Here is a 17535-nt window from a genome sequence, read left to right on the forward strand (position 1 = left end):
CATCCAGTGTTTAATTCCAGCACTCCTAAAAGCAGTAAAAATGCCTAAGGTTTTCCAATGGGAAGACAATTGGAATTGATGCTATACAGGTAAAGTAATGAAAGATGGCTTCTACTGTCTATGAGAGGATCAGTCAGGATGCTAACGCTGGGAATGGAGAGTGATCCAAGGCTACTTTGATCCTTCAGTGACTGATAATCTTCAAATTTCTAGCCAGAGGTTGATCAGTTTCCAAAGGAAGTGATAAAGAGGAGAGCTGACTTAACTCTCACTGGCTTAGCCCTTTTCATTCAGGCTAAACACAGGGACTACTATTTAAAAGTATAAAACCTTCGTGTCATTGATTAAAAACAGATAAGATTGAAAAGAGAATTGTGAACTCAAAATGTTGAAATGTTGATTTATGTTATCTCTTAAACTAATTAGTTTAATAAAATTCATACATGGAAATAATAGTGGTACACAGAGAACAATTTCTCAAGTATATTTTATATATTTTACATGTTCCAACTAGAAGCCATCCAAGCAAATCAAAGTTACTTATTTAAATTTTATCAGAAATTTTCATTGATGAAAGAATACAAAGAGCAATTTCTTTATAAAACTTGTCTATTAGAGTTAGTTGAATTTAAGAAAGAGGTTTGGCAAGGTAAGCATGACTGTCTTGCCTAAACATTTTGACATAAATTTGAAAATGAGGATGGATGGTGTATATCCCAGTCTTCATCCAAAGCCCAAGAACCAGGAGTGCCAGTGTCCAAGTGCAGGAGAAAATGGATGTCTTAACTAGAACAGAGGAAGAGATTCACCCTTCCTTCTCCTTTTTGTTCTGTTCAATCCTTCAACAAGTTGGATGATGTCCACTCCCCTTGGTAAGGATAAGCTACTTTACTCAGTCTACTGATTCAAATACTCACACTAAGAGGCAAAAGAACATTTCAAAGAGACAGAACAATCATCAGAACCAGACTCAGTTATGCCAAGGTTGTTGGAATTATCAGACTGAATTGAAAACTACTATGATTAATATGCTAAGGCATAAACATATGCCTTTGCTCTGTACCTCTCCTGGATCATACAACAAGCTAGCCGAAGAGTAAAAAGAGATAACCAATCAAATGTGCAAATGCTTTTCAAGTCTCTGCAGATACCACATTTGCTCTTGAGTCATTGGTCAAATCTAGTTATCTGACCATGTCATGACTCAGGAAGCAAGAAAATATGCCCAACCTATTCATTGGAAGAGCTACAAAAAGCCACACTGTAAAGGGCCATGGACAGAAATGTGAATTGTGGTCATTTTCCCCATTTACCATGATTGCAAGCTTCCTTTGCAATTTTAAGATTTGTAATAGCTTCCCTGCTTTGTGATTTTAATAAATTTGTGATAGTTTCTTCTGTTTTTTTGTTCTTATATAAGTAATAATGACTTATATAACAAATAATGCTTATATACATTTCTCTCTGTTGGTATGACTTCATATTTGTTTTGATTATCTTAATCCATTTGTCTTAATGATACAATGTTAAGTAATAGCAATGATGGAAGAAATTAATGATTCATTAAATACAAACATAAATGTATATCATATTTGAAATGATTTACTTTACTGAAATTATTTTCATTTCACAAGAATCTATCCTTTTGTATTCATATTTTCCATGCACAAAAAAGGTGAAATCATTGAGAAAAAAGGAAATTTCTACAAGCCAGAAAAGACAGTCATAGGGGCAAATGTAGTCACTTCATTTTTTGTAGTCTTATTTAAATGCTTATTGTTTTAATAAATAGCAATAAATAGTTTGTGTTCGATTTTTTCTGTTGTCGCTAAATTTCATGTCACCATGAAAGACATATGCATTCTATAAATATTGAACTGTTTCATTTAATTACATTGGGCAATCCATAAATTATGTTTTACTATCTTAAAAGCTAGTAAATACATTGTCTTAAGAATGACCAATCAAAGTAAGCAATTTTAAATTTACTTTTAAAAATATATATTTATGTCATAATTTATGTCCTCAGCTTAAGAAAGTCTCATCATAATAGTATCTTCTTTACAGCAAAATTTGTCTTGTCAAAAATACATAAGCTAATATATTATATGAAGAATTCATAATATCCATGAAGTATTATAATTGAAATAAATAGAATGGGATGCCAGAGTGAAAGATTAATAATAAAACTAGTTGTTTAGTCCATCATTCATCTCATTAAGAATGCCACATTGATGAAAAATATATAAATACAAATATTCACAAAATGTTGATGTTTCAGGTTGATTTATTAGATAGAAAATTTCAAATTATTATTTAAAGAAGTTCTTGAAATGTTTTACCAGCTGAGCAACAGCTGTAATATAATAAATTCATTTCTGAAATATCACTGAAATGTCATGCCTGTTTGTGCTTGGTTATATGATTTAAAAATTGAAGCATTTCAAACCCGTAACTTCTAGATACCTATGAGATTAGCCCCAAAGTGACTCACTGTCCACCCTAATCCACCCTAGGTACACATTGTGATTCCCAGGATCCTGGGGCAATACCGATACAAGATCACAAAAGCAGGGAGTTTAGCAGTTCACACTTAAGACAACTTATTTTATTTAAAGTTCCCCTGATTCTATGGGTATCAGGAATTACCCAGGCCATGACTCTTTAACATGCAAATATGAAGAGTGAAATGTTCTTAAATGTTCTCCTGAGTTCAGCTAAATCTCACATTGTTAATATGTCATTCATTTATGGATGTTCTTTTGTTCTTTTACTGCATGTAAATTATGTAAATCATTCTTCAACATGAATCAAATTTCATATTATGTGCAATTTTTCCACATAGGTAAATGCATAAATATTAAATAATATTATAGGAGACTGTATTTGTAAGATCAACCCTTTAGCATGGCTCAGAATGTTAACACTGTTACCTTCCAGGTTCATTCTCTACCACATCTTCCCTTGCTCTGTAGGATTTAACTCTTATTTCCATCGTTTGAATTGCCAGCACACACCTCAGTACCATTGCACATGCTATTCTATCTGGATGCACTTCTTCCTCCATCCTCACCTGATTGGCGATGCATCCTTCAGCTGTTAAGTATGATGAAATTTAACATGGATTGACATTTTCAAAATACTACTTATTTTATGAAGTTTTTAAAAATTAATAGTTAAATATACAATTTGTTTATAGAAACAAAATACATTTTAATGGGGTAGGTGATTTTGCAATGTTTGATGTAACTGCTACCTTCAGTAGGCAAAAATGTAAACATTTTTCAAAGTAGATTTTGACCAAAAGAAAATTTTATAATTTGATTAAGAAGATAAATATTTAAATCTTGAGCATGACTGGTACAATGTCAGGTAAAACTCAAGTATGTATCATATATAATTTAGCCCATATACTGACTGAAAAATTACTATTCAGTTAATTATCTTTATCTCTTGTCAGAAGTATTTTATTCACAAAATGAAATCAATTATTTTTTTCAATGAGGTCATTTTACACATGGAAAAAAGGATTTCTTCTGATAAGATTAATTTGTCAACAATAGTAAATATGAATCAAATGGTATCACTATAAAGGTTAAAAAGTAAAATTAAATCAATCAGATTATGTAAAAGCATCAATAAATGTTACTGATTATAAATGCTTGTTGATTTCAAAGTCTAAGTCTATGTGTAAATTTTTTAAAATAATGATAGTTTCTTAAGAGACATTACTTCTAATAGCTGTGGGAAAAAAGTTAAAACTATTAATTACTGAATTTACAATATATATTTCTATCAAATGTTTTGAGAAAACAGATTAATGTAGAACTATATAGGGAGTATGCATAACAGGCATTAAGAAATGTGTTTAGTTAATATTTTTCAGAGTTAAGAGGTAGATGTATTATTTTACATAAGTAGATTAGAGGAGGTTTTTGCATAATTTAATATTAAAATATCTCTGTTACTGCACTTATTTTGCACTAATATAGTATCTTCCTATTTATATGCTCATAAATCCCATAAAGCAAGTATTGAAACATGTTCCCCATAAAACAAGTGGATATGGTTCATAGGACGGCTGAGCTCTTTACAACCTCGTGACACCTTAGAGGGTGGCTGTTACTCTCTTGATTGGAACAGCCATGGTTCAGAGGATTTATGGGAAATCTTTATCAGTGTGATGTCTTAGGAGTTACAGCTCCTGTGGATATTTTGCCTTCTCGTCTAACCCTTACAAACCATCCAGTTTATTTTCATGGGGCTTAAAATAGCCATACCTAATTCCACAAGAATTTCCTTACTGTGGTTATAATCCTTCATTCCTTGGAAGTTATAGATTGAGTGACAGCTAGTTCCAGGTATGTATAAAATACATAATTCTAATAGTTTTTTGTGTTGTAGTGGTCTGTCCCATTAAAATTTTAATTTTCTTCTATAATATTGTGTATGTGTGTTTAATTTTTTTAAAAAAGCATAAAATGGTACAAGATATATTCTAGTCAACATAGGTGTTTTATTTTAGATAAATTGAAATGGTAAGTGTGACCAAACTGTTGACATTTTATCTCAAAATATTTTATTCCATTTCATTTTTGTAGCTGTATCACACATATTAAAATAAAAACATTAATAAAATACTATTTATAGTCTCAGAAACTGTCAAAATTTTACTTTCATACTTTTTGTGGAGCACCAATTCTGTACAAATAATTAAAATTGTTTTTCATGTTTTTGTGATTAATAAAACACTAAAATTTTATTTAATAGGATATTTATTTTTATGCCATTCTCCTATATTTAAATCTTTAAGTTTTTATTTTTCTTTTTAAAAATTTATTTTTCTTTTTAAAATTTTTCTAAATTTAATTATTTCTATTTTGGCTTTATAACTATTTAAAGCTATTGATTTAACCATATACTACAATTCATAACACATAGTAATTCATTCTCATTTTATCTTAGACATTCTGTAATTTTCATTTCAAGGTAAACGATCTTCAGTAAAACACAGTTGCCACAGGAAATATATTTTTACCAAATAAAAGCTCTAATTTATATTCTAGTGAAAATTTTAGTATACTGTATCCAAATACAAAAACCAATGTAGTGAAAAAAAAAAAGACAATTACACAACTTAATATGTGTTCATAATGTTAGAAAACAGAAGGTCTGGAATAAAGTCCTCATAGAATGAATGTGTATACTACTTGCTTTATAGAAAGCTACTTAGAAAATTATACTATATAACGTATAAAGTATCAAGGAAGGTAGAAGAATAGTTAACATAACCAATGTATGTTACTTTTCAAGCCACCTGTTTAATATGAATATCCTGAAAAAGGATTAACAAAATCAAAACCAATATAAAGCTAAACATTACAACAGGAGACATTTTTGTCCACAGATCAAAAGCATTAATGTCAAATTCATAAAAGCAAACAAAAAAGCCATAGCAAAATAAAAACCAAATAATGACACTCGTCTAAAAAGTTCATTCTGTTAAAAGCAATGATTTCCAAGAATGATGTAAAGATCAAAGCATAAGAAAGTGAGTAATATACACAAAAAATTCATGTTGTTTAACAAGAAAATTAATAAAATTGTAATTATATTTTCTTGGGTTAGGAAGTGATTTGTTAAAACATAAGAATGGTATCATGCCAACCCCTAAATACTTAAAGATTTTTCATTGCTTTAGGAAAAATTTAGTCTCCTTTACAGTAGCCTAACAAACCCTGCATATTCTGCCATTGTTTACTTTTCTAAATATATCAAAGACTACTCATTCTTGTACTCATTAATTTCTAAACAAACTAACTCCTGAGTATACTAGTGCTTTTAGGACTGAAAGACAATAGGCATACTGTTTCACGTACTTGGAATTCATTGATCATAAGTCTGCCTATATTTTTTGTCTTTCCATCTTTCAAGGCTTATATTATGTCCTTCACTAAATTTCTTTTTATTTGACATGACTTTTTAATATCCATTTTAGAATCTTTTTTGGTTAAATTCATAGCATATTACTCAGTGTGTAATTTTACATCTGTTTATCAATTTTTTCTGTGTTTTGAAACTGTTTACCTGTTTATTGTCTGAATCATGGAATGGTAAATTTCATGAAGCCAGGGACCTTATCTGTCTGATTTACCAGGCTTCCAAAAGTATGTTGAACAGATGAGAGTCTCAGAAATTAATTGAAAGTTCAGAAGAGATGACAAAGGAGGTAAGGAGCTTAACTGCTATCTAAATTAAAAATAATAGGAGCTCAGATTAAGAGAGAAAGAGTGAAAATGAAGAGAATGGAATCAAATATAATTTGAAGGTAGATTCTAGTGGGAGTCCAAGGAAAGAAAGAATTCCTTTTTATAGCTTATTCTGAATACAAGTTAATAATATGATACTATAGATAATTCCAAAAATATGACTCAATCATAAAAATAAATCATGTATAATCTAAACTCAAAGAGAAATCACATGCATGGGTGCATGTGTGAGTGAGTACATGGTAAAGCATAGTATAATGAATAGAACAAAAAGTCAAAGAATATACCTAACTTGTATTATTTAATACACATATGTATATATATATATCATCAGTTGTCTCACTCTACTCTATTTTATTTTGAAGAGACTTTTGCCAGCAGTGTAAGAGAGTATCTATTTCCTGAAAACTTTAGTGTGTTCCTTATTTATTTAATAATTATAGATATTGTGATTTCCACATGTGAAAATAGTCTCTTATTAGGGAATCTACATCTTATCACGAAAATGACTAGTGTTAAGTTCTAGATATAGCTATTATTTTTCCTGAAGTATTTCTTGATATCTTTTGAACACATCTCAATAAGGCTTGGCAACAGTAAGGTTTGGATCTATTTCTAGTAAGTATTTTATTTCAATTTAATTTTACTTATTTTTTTCTAGATAGTTTTGACAGCATGTAAAAATCACACAATATATTTTATTATAAATTATTTTCTGATCTTATGTAAAACTTCCCAAAATGAAAAAGAAAAAATTTTCCTAAAGCTTCTACGATTTCATCATATACTTCCTTGCGTATATAAAATATTTTAAAATTCTCTTACATATAATGAACAATTTTACATTTTTAAAATTTGTTTTACTTTGTACTGTGTTACATTACCTAGTTGCTTACATAGAAAGGTAATTATTTTCAGTATTTATTTTATACCTAGATATTTTCAAGAGCAATGTATTTAATTAAAATAACATTATAGTTAATTTGATGTAAGAAATCATTTATAAGTGTGTAACTTAACTTCCAATATTTATAATTATGTTTTTTTCCATGGCACAGATCAAATAAAAGATATTCTGGTGAATAATAGCAGCAGTGGTGTACAATCTTGTCCTGTGTCTATGTTTTTTTCTCTTCTGACCATGGAGGGGATTCTTCTGTTTTACTTTGAGATATTTTCATACTACCATGGAGTGTTATTTTCTACTCTATTTACATACTTTCCTTTTCCGGCTAGATTAAATATAGCAGTCCTCATGAAGGAATAGGATACAGTTTATAATTAAGAATGAACATAATGCACAAGACTAAAAACATAATTAGAAGCAATATTAAATGACAAGGCAAGGTCTAAAAGACTTCTATTTTTATATCAGTTGAGTAAATTTGATGTACTAGAATGTTAACTCAAATTCAATCAAAAAAGAAAAGGGTTTTTGTTATAGGCTTAACTGCAAATAATTAAGGTTGGATATATTGCAAGTGATGCATAATCAAGACTAAATCAACATTTCTGTGATCCTCTTGGAATTTGATCACTCCTTGGGCTGGCTTCATCCTCGAAGTGACTGAAGCAATTTTATGTACTATATTTATACTCCAAACTTTTAAGAGGAGGAAAGACAATTTGTGCTCCAGACTTACCAATGTTCTCAATTCCACATGATACTTACTCTTGTATCAAAATTTGCATGCTGAATAATGCATCTTATTCCACTGTTTCCTTTAAGAAGGTATATACCGAACCAATCACCCTGACAAGATTGATGGGATTCGATCAAATAGTTTAATTCAGTGGTTTTCAATGTTGGTTTTATATTAGAATCCTATACAGACGTTAAAAGCATGTTGATGCTGGGAATCTCCTCCTAGATCTACTCAATCAAATTCCCAAACCTGAATATTAAAAAAAAAAATTTTTTTTCAAATACTCTGCTGCCACATCCTGGATTGATAGCCCCAGATTCAGCCCCTTAGAGACCACCCTTAGGATTGTGGATCAGATTTAATCCTATCCCACGGAAAGCTAAGGTTTAGCTAGTGAGAGTGTAGAACAAATGTAGGAGAGAAAATAAAATACCCACTAGCCTGCGTAATTTGTAAATGTCCTGCTTACAAGTGGAGCAACATAACTTGGTCTCTATTTATGTCACTATTCCATCTTCAGTAGTGTATAGCAGGCAGTTGGCTTAGTTGGAATCTGCAGAGCCAATCTAAGAAGCAAGTTATTTAGGTACTTTCCATAATTATATTAAGTCCAAGCTTTAAAAAGATTGGTTGATATGTTTGAATGTAAATTTGAGAAATTACAGTAAAGAAAAAGAACTAATTGATATAATTGACAATCACTATTCCTCCCTATAAATTTTTATTTTGAAAATAATAATTATTCTACATTCATGGGATAGAATTCCAAAGGAAATTTTTATTCACTTCAAATTATATGTTCTTTATTAAAATGTTCACTTGTTCTCTTAATGTTGTCAGTTTAAAACATTTCCTCTTAATTTCAAAATATGAGTAAAAGAGCATTATCCATTGTGCTGTAGCTTGAAAAAGAAAAAAAGAACACTATATCAGTATAAAGAGTTTGATAAGCACTCTAAATTTCCTATCATATCAAAAAGTATGTTATGCTTTGTGTGCTATTTTCTAGGGGATTTTGCTGGTGATACTGTTGTAAAATTCTCCAAGATCTGTGAAAGGCCTTAAATTTCTTTTGCTTCAGTTGCAAATCTATTAATAGGATGGACAGAGAATTGTAATGCTTCATTGCTTTCAGCGGATGGAAGGGAATGACAAGACCTCTTACTTTCAAAGTGGCGATTGAAGCAAAATTACCCCAGACATCCAGATAGGGAGTAAAGGAAAAATAGGATTTACTCTTTTCCTCAAGGCCTGAGAAGGATGCATGTCTCTTTAAAACAATGCAAATATTTCAGAAATTTAAAATTTTGAAAGAATTCTGGTTGCTTCAAATAAAATAAGAATGGTGTGACTGTGAAAATACACCCATTATCAAGCATGAACTGCAGACTGTGTATAAATATGAGTTTGCTACATTGTGGCCCACTAATGTTCGCTACAGGATAAATTCTACACTGCATAGGCTGCAAACTTTCCTACCATCTCTGTATTATATAATAGCATTCAAAAACATTTATTTAGATTTAAAATTTCCAGCAAATATTTTCACTTAATAAATATTTTATAAGCACCAACTCCCACATTATAGAGGATTTGGGTATAAAAAATGATTTGAAGAGCTTATGTAAAAATGATGCCAAATTGAAAAGCTTGACTCCAAAAGATAGTTTTAGACCTATTTCTAGGTGAAAATGTAATAAATAAAGTGAGAAAATTAATTTAATCTTTCTTCACAACTCTATACATGCAGTCAATTAAATCTATTTTATAATCATGGGAATTTTGGTGTCTTCTTACTCTTAAAACTTTGACCAGAGTATGTTAGGTTCAGAAAATAAGGAATTGAAGTTACCATGGAGAGACAAATATCTGTGAAAATAGAGGAAGTAACACTGGAAATAAGAAATGATAAAATTACTAGACTCACGTCCCTGCCACGGTGAGACATGGGTTATTTTTTAAAACAAAAGTGTATACATATACACACAAACACACATGTACTCACGGGCAGAGTATACTTGATTTTGCATATTAAGAAATATATTAAAAAGTGATATAATTTCAAGACTTCTTAAGATGCCAAATAAGTTTTTTTTTGGTAAGTAATCTCTATGACATTTAGTGGAAATACAATGACTGGTAAAGAGGGCTGTCCTGTGCAGCGGGCTCACCAATCACAGATGTCACCCAGCTTTGAAATTCACTGGTGGTGTTACTTTCCTACTGCTGCTGCTGCAACAAATCAACACAGGCTCAGGGTCTTAAAACAAACTGCTAGACTTCTCACCATCTCACAGTCAGAAGGATGAAACGAAGCTTTCAGCAGAGCCGTGGAGGCTCTGGAGGAGAGTCTGTCCTGTGCACTGTCCAGCATCCAGCAGCTGCCTGCATTCCTCAGACTCTGTCCGCATCACTCCGCCCTCTGCTTCCCATCATGACGTGTTTTTCTTCACTTCTGACCCTCTTGCCTCTCTCTTAGAAGAACCCTAGTGATTATCTTGAACAAACCTGGATACTGCAAATTGTGCTGATAAGGATGTGTAGCAGCAGGGAGCCTCATTCACTGCCGGTGGGAGTGCAAGGTAGAGCAGCCACATTGGAAGACAGTTTGGCAGTTTCTTGCAAAACTACACATACTCTTACCGTGTGATCCAGCCATCGCATTTCTTGGTACTTACTGAAATGAGCTGAAAACTTATGTTCTCATAAAAACCTGTGATGAATATTTGTTGTGGCTTTATCCAGAATGGCCAAAACTTGGAAGCAAATATGTCTTTTGGTAGGTGAATAAATTAACTGTGGAACATCCAGACAATGGAATGCTATTTAGCAGTAAAAAGAAGTGTACTACCATCCCATGAAAAGACGTGGAGGAAACCTGAAATGCATAATTCTAAGTCCAAGAAGTCAATCTGGAAAGAATTCTGTGTGATTTCATCCATATGACATTCCAGAAGAGGCAAAACTATGGAGACATAAAGGTTTAGTGATTGTCAGGGGTTGCGGGGGAAGAAAAGATAATAGGTGGAATACGAAGACTTTTTTAGGACAGCGACGCTATTCTGCACAATGCTACAAAGATGAGTATATATCTTTACACATTCGTAAAAACGCACAGTGATTACAACACCAGAATGAACCGTAATGTAAACTAAGAGCATTGAATAATGTTTGTGTGTCAATATAGGTTCATCAATTGTAATAAATTAACCACTCTGATGTGGATTGTTGATAGTGGGGGAGATTCTACGTCTGGGGTTGGGGGGACAAGTGTTTGTGGGAGTCCTCTGTACTTCCTGCCAAATTTTGCTATGAATCTAGACTGCCCTAAAATGATATCTATTTAAGCAAACAAACAAACAAGACATTTGTTATATTATTGCAGTGAATAGTTGTATGTAGAAATAAGGAAGAAAAAACATCCAGAAAGTCTCTCTGAGGCTCTGAGCCTCCAGGGATATAAAAACAATGACTACTGAGTACAAATAAAACAACATCAGTGTTTACTAAGAATAGAACTTAAATGTCCTCATATATATAAATGTTATACATACAGCATATATATATATATATGTCATATATATATATGACATGAAAGATATGTTAATTAGATGGGGGATTCTAACCCAGTATATCAAATCATCACACGTACACTTCAAATTTCTTACAATTTTATTTGCCATTTATACCTGATTAAAACTGGTAGACAAATTAGAGAATCCTTATGAACAGAAGTAACCTTGCTAATGACCTGTACCATCATATTCTAGTAGGTACATTACAATCCAGGCTTGCAGTGTTTTAATGCTTTCTATAAGCAAAAATATTGAAACTTATTTCCATATATTAATTTCTGAGAAAATTTCCTATTCTTACAAACCTTCTTTGTATAGGCTCTCAGTTCATTGTAATTTGGATTTTCAACCTGGTAATAAATCAGTAAATTTTTTTAAAAATTAAAAGGAAAAAAATTTTCTATATCTTTAAGACATCTCTACAAAACAGTGTCACTGGGACTGTAGAAACAATAGAAACTGACTGAAGAATTAGAATCAACTTACAAACTTTACGGGACATTCGGAGTCTTGGAAGTGTCCAAGAGGCTACCACATCAGTAACATCCTTATTACTGAGTCAGGATGGAGAGAACAAAATCATAAAAATCATAAATATCCATAGATACTGATTGTGTTAAGTCATAACTAGTTTTAGGTATAACCTTTTATCTTAAAAGCTGGGAGACTTTAAATTACTGAAAACCATTCTCAATATTTACAACAAAATTAGTTACTATGTTCCAAACATGGAGCCAACTGGTCTATGGGAAACCTGATGTTGAATAGGGAAGCAACCTCAGTGCAGCTCTCTCTGGGTGCCAGACTGGCCCTGGGGTTGTTACCCTAAGGAATGCCCTTTATTCAGAAACCCCTGCCTATACCAGGATCACATAAAATAAGGCCTCGAGCATAGCAAATCCAGCAAAAAGGCTCTGGCGGCCAGTGCCTTCGCTGTGTGTGATACAATGTGCACATTTTATAACCCCAGATACTTGATATAAAACTCTGACCAGAGAAATTATTTTTATGAAGAGCAGATATTTCTGCAGTATGCTTAGAAAACAATTTGAAAGAGTCAGCCTCACTTGGTCTGAAAAATCATTTTGGCTGCAATTTACTGATCTAGTTGGCATTACTAAAGAACAGTTGAGGAAATTCCCATAACTGGCCATGAGAAATGAACATCATTTTTGTTGGAATTCACTAGAATTGTTTTTGATAAAATTCATTAGTTAGATGTTTAATAAGGGCCCATATCTGGCATATGGTAACTCTTATGTTGGAAATATCAAAAATGATTGTCCTAGTGATTTAAAGTTTCCCACACTTTACCCGTCCCTATAAAATAAAACAGAAGTGTGAGTTCTATCACAAACTTAGTTGTAGTAAATAGCGTCAGAGCTGCTATTACTGTTGACATGTATGGTTATCACAGAATGAAACCTTGGAAACTCTCTGATATTGCTCTTTTGGGGGCATTGCCTAATGGATGTTTATTGATATGTGTTAATAGAAAAATTATACAGCATCATGATTTATGTTATAAAAATTGGTGTCAGGAGAGCAATGAGACAGAGTAGCTGCCTGTCGTAAGGAACTGATTAACAGGCAATTTAATTTGGTTACATATGGGAGTGTGGCTTGCAGATGAGTGCTGCATGGAAAGAAATTTATGACAGCAACAAAGGAATAATGGAATCATGTCCTAATAGAGCAGGGGAAACACATGTTTACGCACATGCACACACACAAACATGCACACAGGCACACACAATCATCATACTGGCCATAGGTCTAGAAATCCATGATCCAGGATACCTACTGTATGTAATCCAACCCCACTCCCTTAATCTTACCTGAATCTTCATTCCAATGAATCACTGCAAGTAGGAGGTAGAGCAAAATGATGCAAGATTGAATCACTGACCCCCACATGTGAGGTTGCTCCTTGACAGGTATGATCCAATGGTAGGAAATAGGTTCTTATAGCCATAAAATAAAGTCTGTCAGTCTGGGCCCTTCCAATTCCCCCCTTGTTGATTACATGTAGATTGATTATTCCATCAAGGGTCATTTCAAATGATGATTTCTAATTATTTGGCTTTTTAAATTCTTTTGGGGAGGGTAATATAAATTGCAACAATGTATTCCAACTTCAAAGTCACTGCATATTTTCATTCACATGTTTTGAGACCTCATCCAAGTTTCCAGGTCTGCTAAAAGAAGTGGATGACTTTCACAGGATGTAAGGTTATTTTCTAGCATAGGGGAAGACCTGAGAAAAACTCCACTATAAAAATTAAAGATAGCAATACCATACTCCCAATATTTCATATTTTATGGCATTACTATTTGTGTTTGGGGCAGACTGAAAATCTATTTTTATTACGCTTTCTGAGATGGCACTTTGAATTTAAGCCCCATTTTCCATGGCTTATAACTTTTCCACTGAGTACCTTTGGGGATAAACTTCATCATGTTGGTTTTTAACCTAGAATGAAATAATTTAGGAAGTTTGAAGGAAATGTATTTCCTCATTTTGGATTTAAGTAACTATAGAGAAATTCTTTTTGGCTTTTCAAAAATATTATTCAGTTTCTACTATTGAATAATTCATAAGGAATTATGATTTTAAACTACAAATATTTGGAGTATAATTATGTTCTATAAAAGGCACACCTATTTAAAATTACTTACACAAAATAATAAATGAAATATAGTCTATATTTACTATATTCCTCCATTCATATAATACAATGCTCTATGATCTGCCAAATCCATCAGAACTTCTGAAATGTAGGTAGGCTTTTTGGGGAACAACTATGGTGTTGAATCAAAATGAAAAATCATCTTTGCAGGAATGACTAACCATCTATTAAAGGATTTTTGTGGTTATTTAAATGCTGTCTCAGTGGTTTACATCAGCTGTCAAAATTTCCCATTTTCCCATTTTAAATGTGTACACATAAGGCCATATTTTTTAATATCCATTTACTCAGAAACAAAATTTGAAAGAGAAAGTAAAAAATCAAGAAAGGTAAAAATGGCCAAGAGTCAGGTAATGGCTCACTCAGCTTAATATTGATTGGAATTCTTAGAAGAAAAGGGGACCTGAACTTCCCAACACAACCGTTCATTTAGTGAAAATGCTTACCTAACTGGGCACTTTGATAACCATTATACAGTTATCATTAATCCAGTAGGTATTATCCATTTAAGAAAACAGGAAAGGATTTTGACCAGAGGAGGGACAATTCAACCACACATAAACACAATGTATGTGTCTTCATTACAAACACGCACACACACACACTATTTATACATGTATGTATAGATATGTGTGTATCTATGTAAATCTATCTGTTTGTATATATATAGCTCATATACATTATTTATACACACATAATAAGTAATTAAGTGGGAATGTATATAGATTACATACTTGATTTTGGTTTAATTGTCTTCTAATTCTATTTTATAGTCTTTCGATTTCTGGAAAAAGATAATCAACTGGGTTAGTTTAGTAATAGTTATTTTTAAAATATCCAATATTCAATAATTTTCCTAATTATATTGCTAGCTACACACACACACACACACACACACACAAACACACATATAAAATCACCACAGTTGATTTAATTATTTTTATTTCATATATTCTCTCAAAGTCATTTTTATAAAGAAATGTAAGCCGATAAAAGTTATATACATCTGACTTCATTATATTTCATATTCTATATACCTTGCTGGAGAAAAGATAAAGAAAATTCATAAACAGTTATTGACATGAGGTAAAAAATTAATTATATTTATGTATAAAGTGCTTCTGGAGCCAGTAAAGTAAGAACACATGGCAAGTTTAAGGACAGAGAGACATTAGCACTGAATCTTTAAGAATGAATTGAGATTTATAACGTAGAAAATGGAGGACATTTCTGTTTCCATCAAGCATATTCACTGTATCAAACAATATTTATGATGTTTGTTTTTAATGGGTACTTATGCAGATATAATTAAACCAGAGTGAGAAAGGAGAGAAAATTGGTAATATTGTTCCAGGGCACTGAAGTGAGTCATTTTTAGATTTTTAACTCAAGTTCCTTTTCTTTGTGATCCACTACCAGAATGTAATTAGGTAGTTTAATCATGTTTTTCCTACTTAAGGAATTTACATTCAAAATTCCAATTTAACTTTGAAAGACTTACTGAATGATTTCCTCTCAAAGCCCAATAAAATTATATTTGAAAAGATTGAACAATTAGAGCCTGTGTCTGCACAATAATTTCCTCTTGCTATTCAATATCACATTGCAAAGTGTATTATTATTGTTGTTGTTATTATTATTATCATGTGTCAATTTTGAGGTCATTTTTGACTCATTCTGTCAATTGACACAGCCCACCCCGGTACCCTCGTACTCCCTGAAGCCGCTGGTTGCCATGACAGAACACAACCTGTCTTTCACCAGACTTGTGGAAGAAAGCAAACTGATCCCACGCATTTTTGAAGTAATTCTGGAACATCAGGAGAACATGCTGGGTAACATCATGCAAAGTGTGATTGCATTGCTCAACAATCTGGTTGCCTGCAAAGATTCAAAGATGAAGCTCCTTTATGAACAAGGACTGGTTGGTCATGTCTGTCACCTGTTCGCCGAAACTGCCACACAGTGCTTGGACGTGGACAATAAAAACAGCAAGGAGACAGCGCCGCGCTGCGGTTTTCCCGGCCTCGTATTTTGCACGGCAAGCTGACCTACCTCTCCGCGGTAGTGCGGCTGGCCCTGCAGGCACCGCAGTCCGGCTCAGGAGGGAGCGCTCCTGCCGCCGAAGACTTGCTGCTGCTCAGCAAGCCCCTGACAGACCTAGTCAGCCTGCTCATCCCACTGCTTCCTAACGAGGATCCTGAAGGTTTTGAAGTTTGAAGGGTTTTTTTGTCTTTTTTTTTTTTTTTTAATAAATACATAACAGTTTAAAGATCTGGATCTCAAAGGCACTTGACACAGGAACGGTTCAGTGTGTGCCCCCCAGCATCCCAAGGAGGGGGCAGGCAGCAAGTGGAAAGGGCACCTGGGGAGCCCCACTAAGGCCTCCATCCGCCAGGGGTTTGGAGGTGGGGCCCACTGCTCCTGTTCCTCTAGCCTGGCTCAGAATGGCCCCCTGGCTCTGGAGAAGAACGGGCAAGTACCTTATTGACATTCAGTTATGTATAGGTTTTGCTCAGTATGAGCTTTCAAACACTTTTTATATCTGGGCAAAGTAACTGGCACGGCCCGTGGTCAGTATATAGCTGCAAATTTGGTCGTAAGTTAGTCTGTTCCAAGTAGATCAAAAGATACATGACTAGAATGTAGGAGACTGCGTGCCTGCCACTGTGCCCTGAAGAGGGGGAAATGAGGAGGGCTGGTTGTCTCTAACGCCTCTGAGTGACTCTCAGAGTAAGCACAGAAATTCAAAGCTTCAGTTCAAAATATTACTGATGGCCTTAAACATTTCTTTCACTTTGGCAGCTGCAGCGTTGACAGAGTTAAAAATCAGTGAACATTGTGGCCTCTGTAAGTATGTCAAGGGAATGTGATGGGATTTATTAGGAGGGAATGAGACCCTGTGAAATTAGATACAAAAACGTGTGTGTTCTCGGGTGAACGTGTTAACTGCAACATGCGCGTGCACATGGCCCTTGGCTTTCCTTGTTAGGGGCAGAAGCTCAGCTGCCTTCATGAGGCTGACAGTTTGCTGCTTAGTGTCTGGATGAGGCGTTTTGGTTGTTGTCACTGCTTTCCATACTGGCCGTAATGGAGAAGAATCCCGGCAATGCTGAATGTCTTTCTTGCAGTGAAAGGTGTTTTCCTTCTCTAAACCTGACCCAACGAAGAGCCTTCTCTGTTTTCTACTCATGAAGATGTGATGAGAGCAAAGGAGACTAGACCAGGAGTGGGTGCTTTTTTCCTGTGCATTTCTAGCTGCCCGGTATTCTGTATCCTCCTGTTAAGTCCAGTTAGTCTTCAGCAATTTCTAAAATAAAATTTAGCTCAGTTTTTCTTACAGTCACCCCAGTGA

At 33.4% G+C, this 17535-nt stretch overlaps 1 protein-coding gene across 1 annotated transcript; it reads left to right on the forward strand.

Annotated features, from left to right (window-relative positions):
- The first annotated feature begins 14515 nt into the window (after window positions 1-14515).
- Window positions 14516-17535, forward strand: LOC102504103 (serine/threonine-protein kinase ULK4-like). The gene is given in 3 exon segments (XM_032468130.1): window positions 14516-14530; window positions 15874-16177; window positions 16180-17535. Coding segments are annotated over 3 exon segments (540 nt in total). The 3' UTR covers window positions 16401-17535.

Source organism: Camelus ferus, chromosome 3 (genome assembly GCF_009834535.1).
Source record: "Camelus ferus isolate YT-003-E chromosome 3, BCGSAC_Cfer_1.0, whole genome shotgun sequence".
NCBI classification, from domain to species: domain Eukaryota; kingdom Metazoa; phylum Chordata; class Mammalia; order Artiodactyla; family Camelidae; genus Camelus; species Camelus ferus.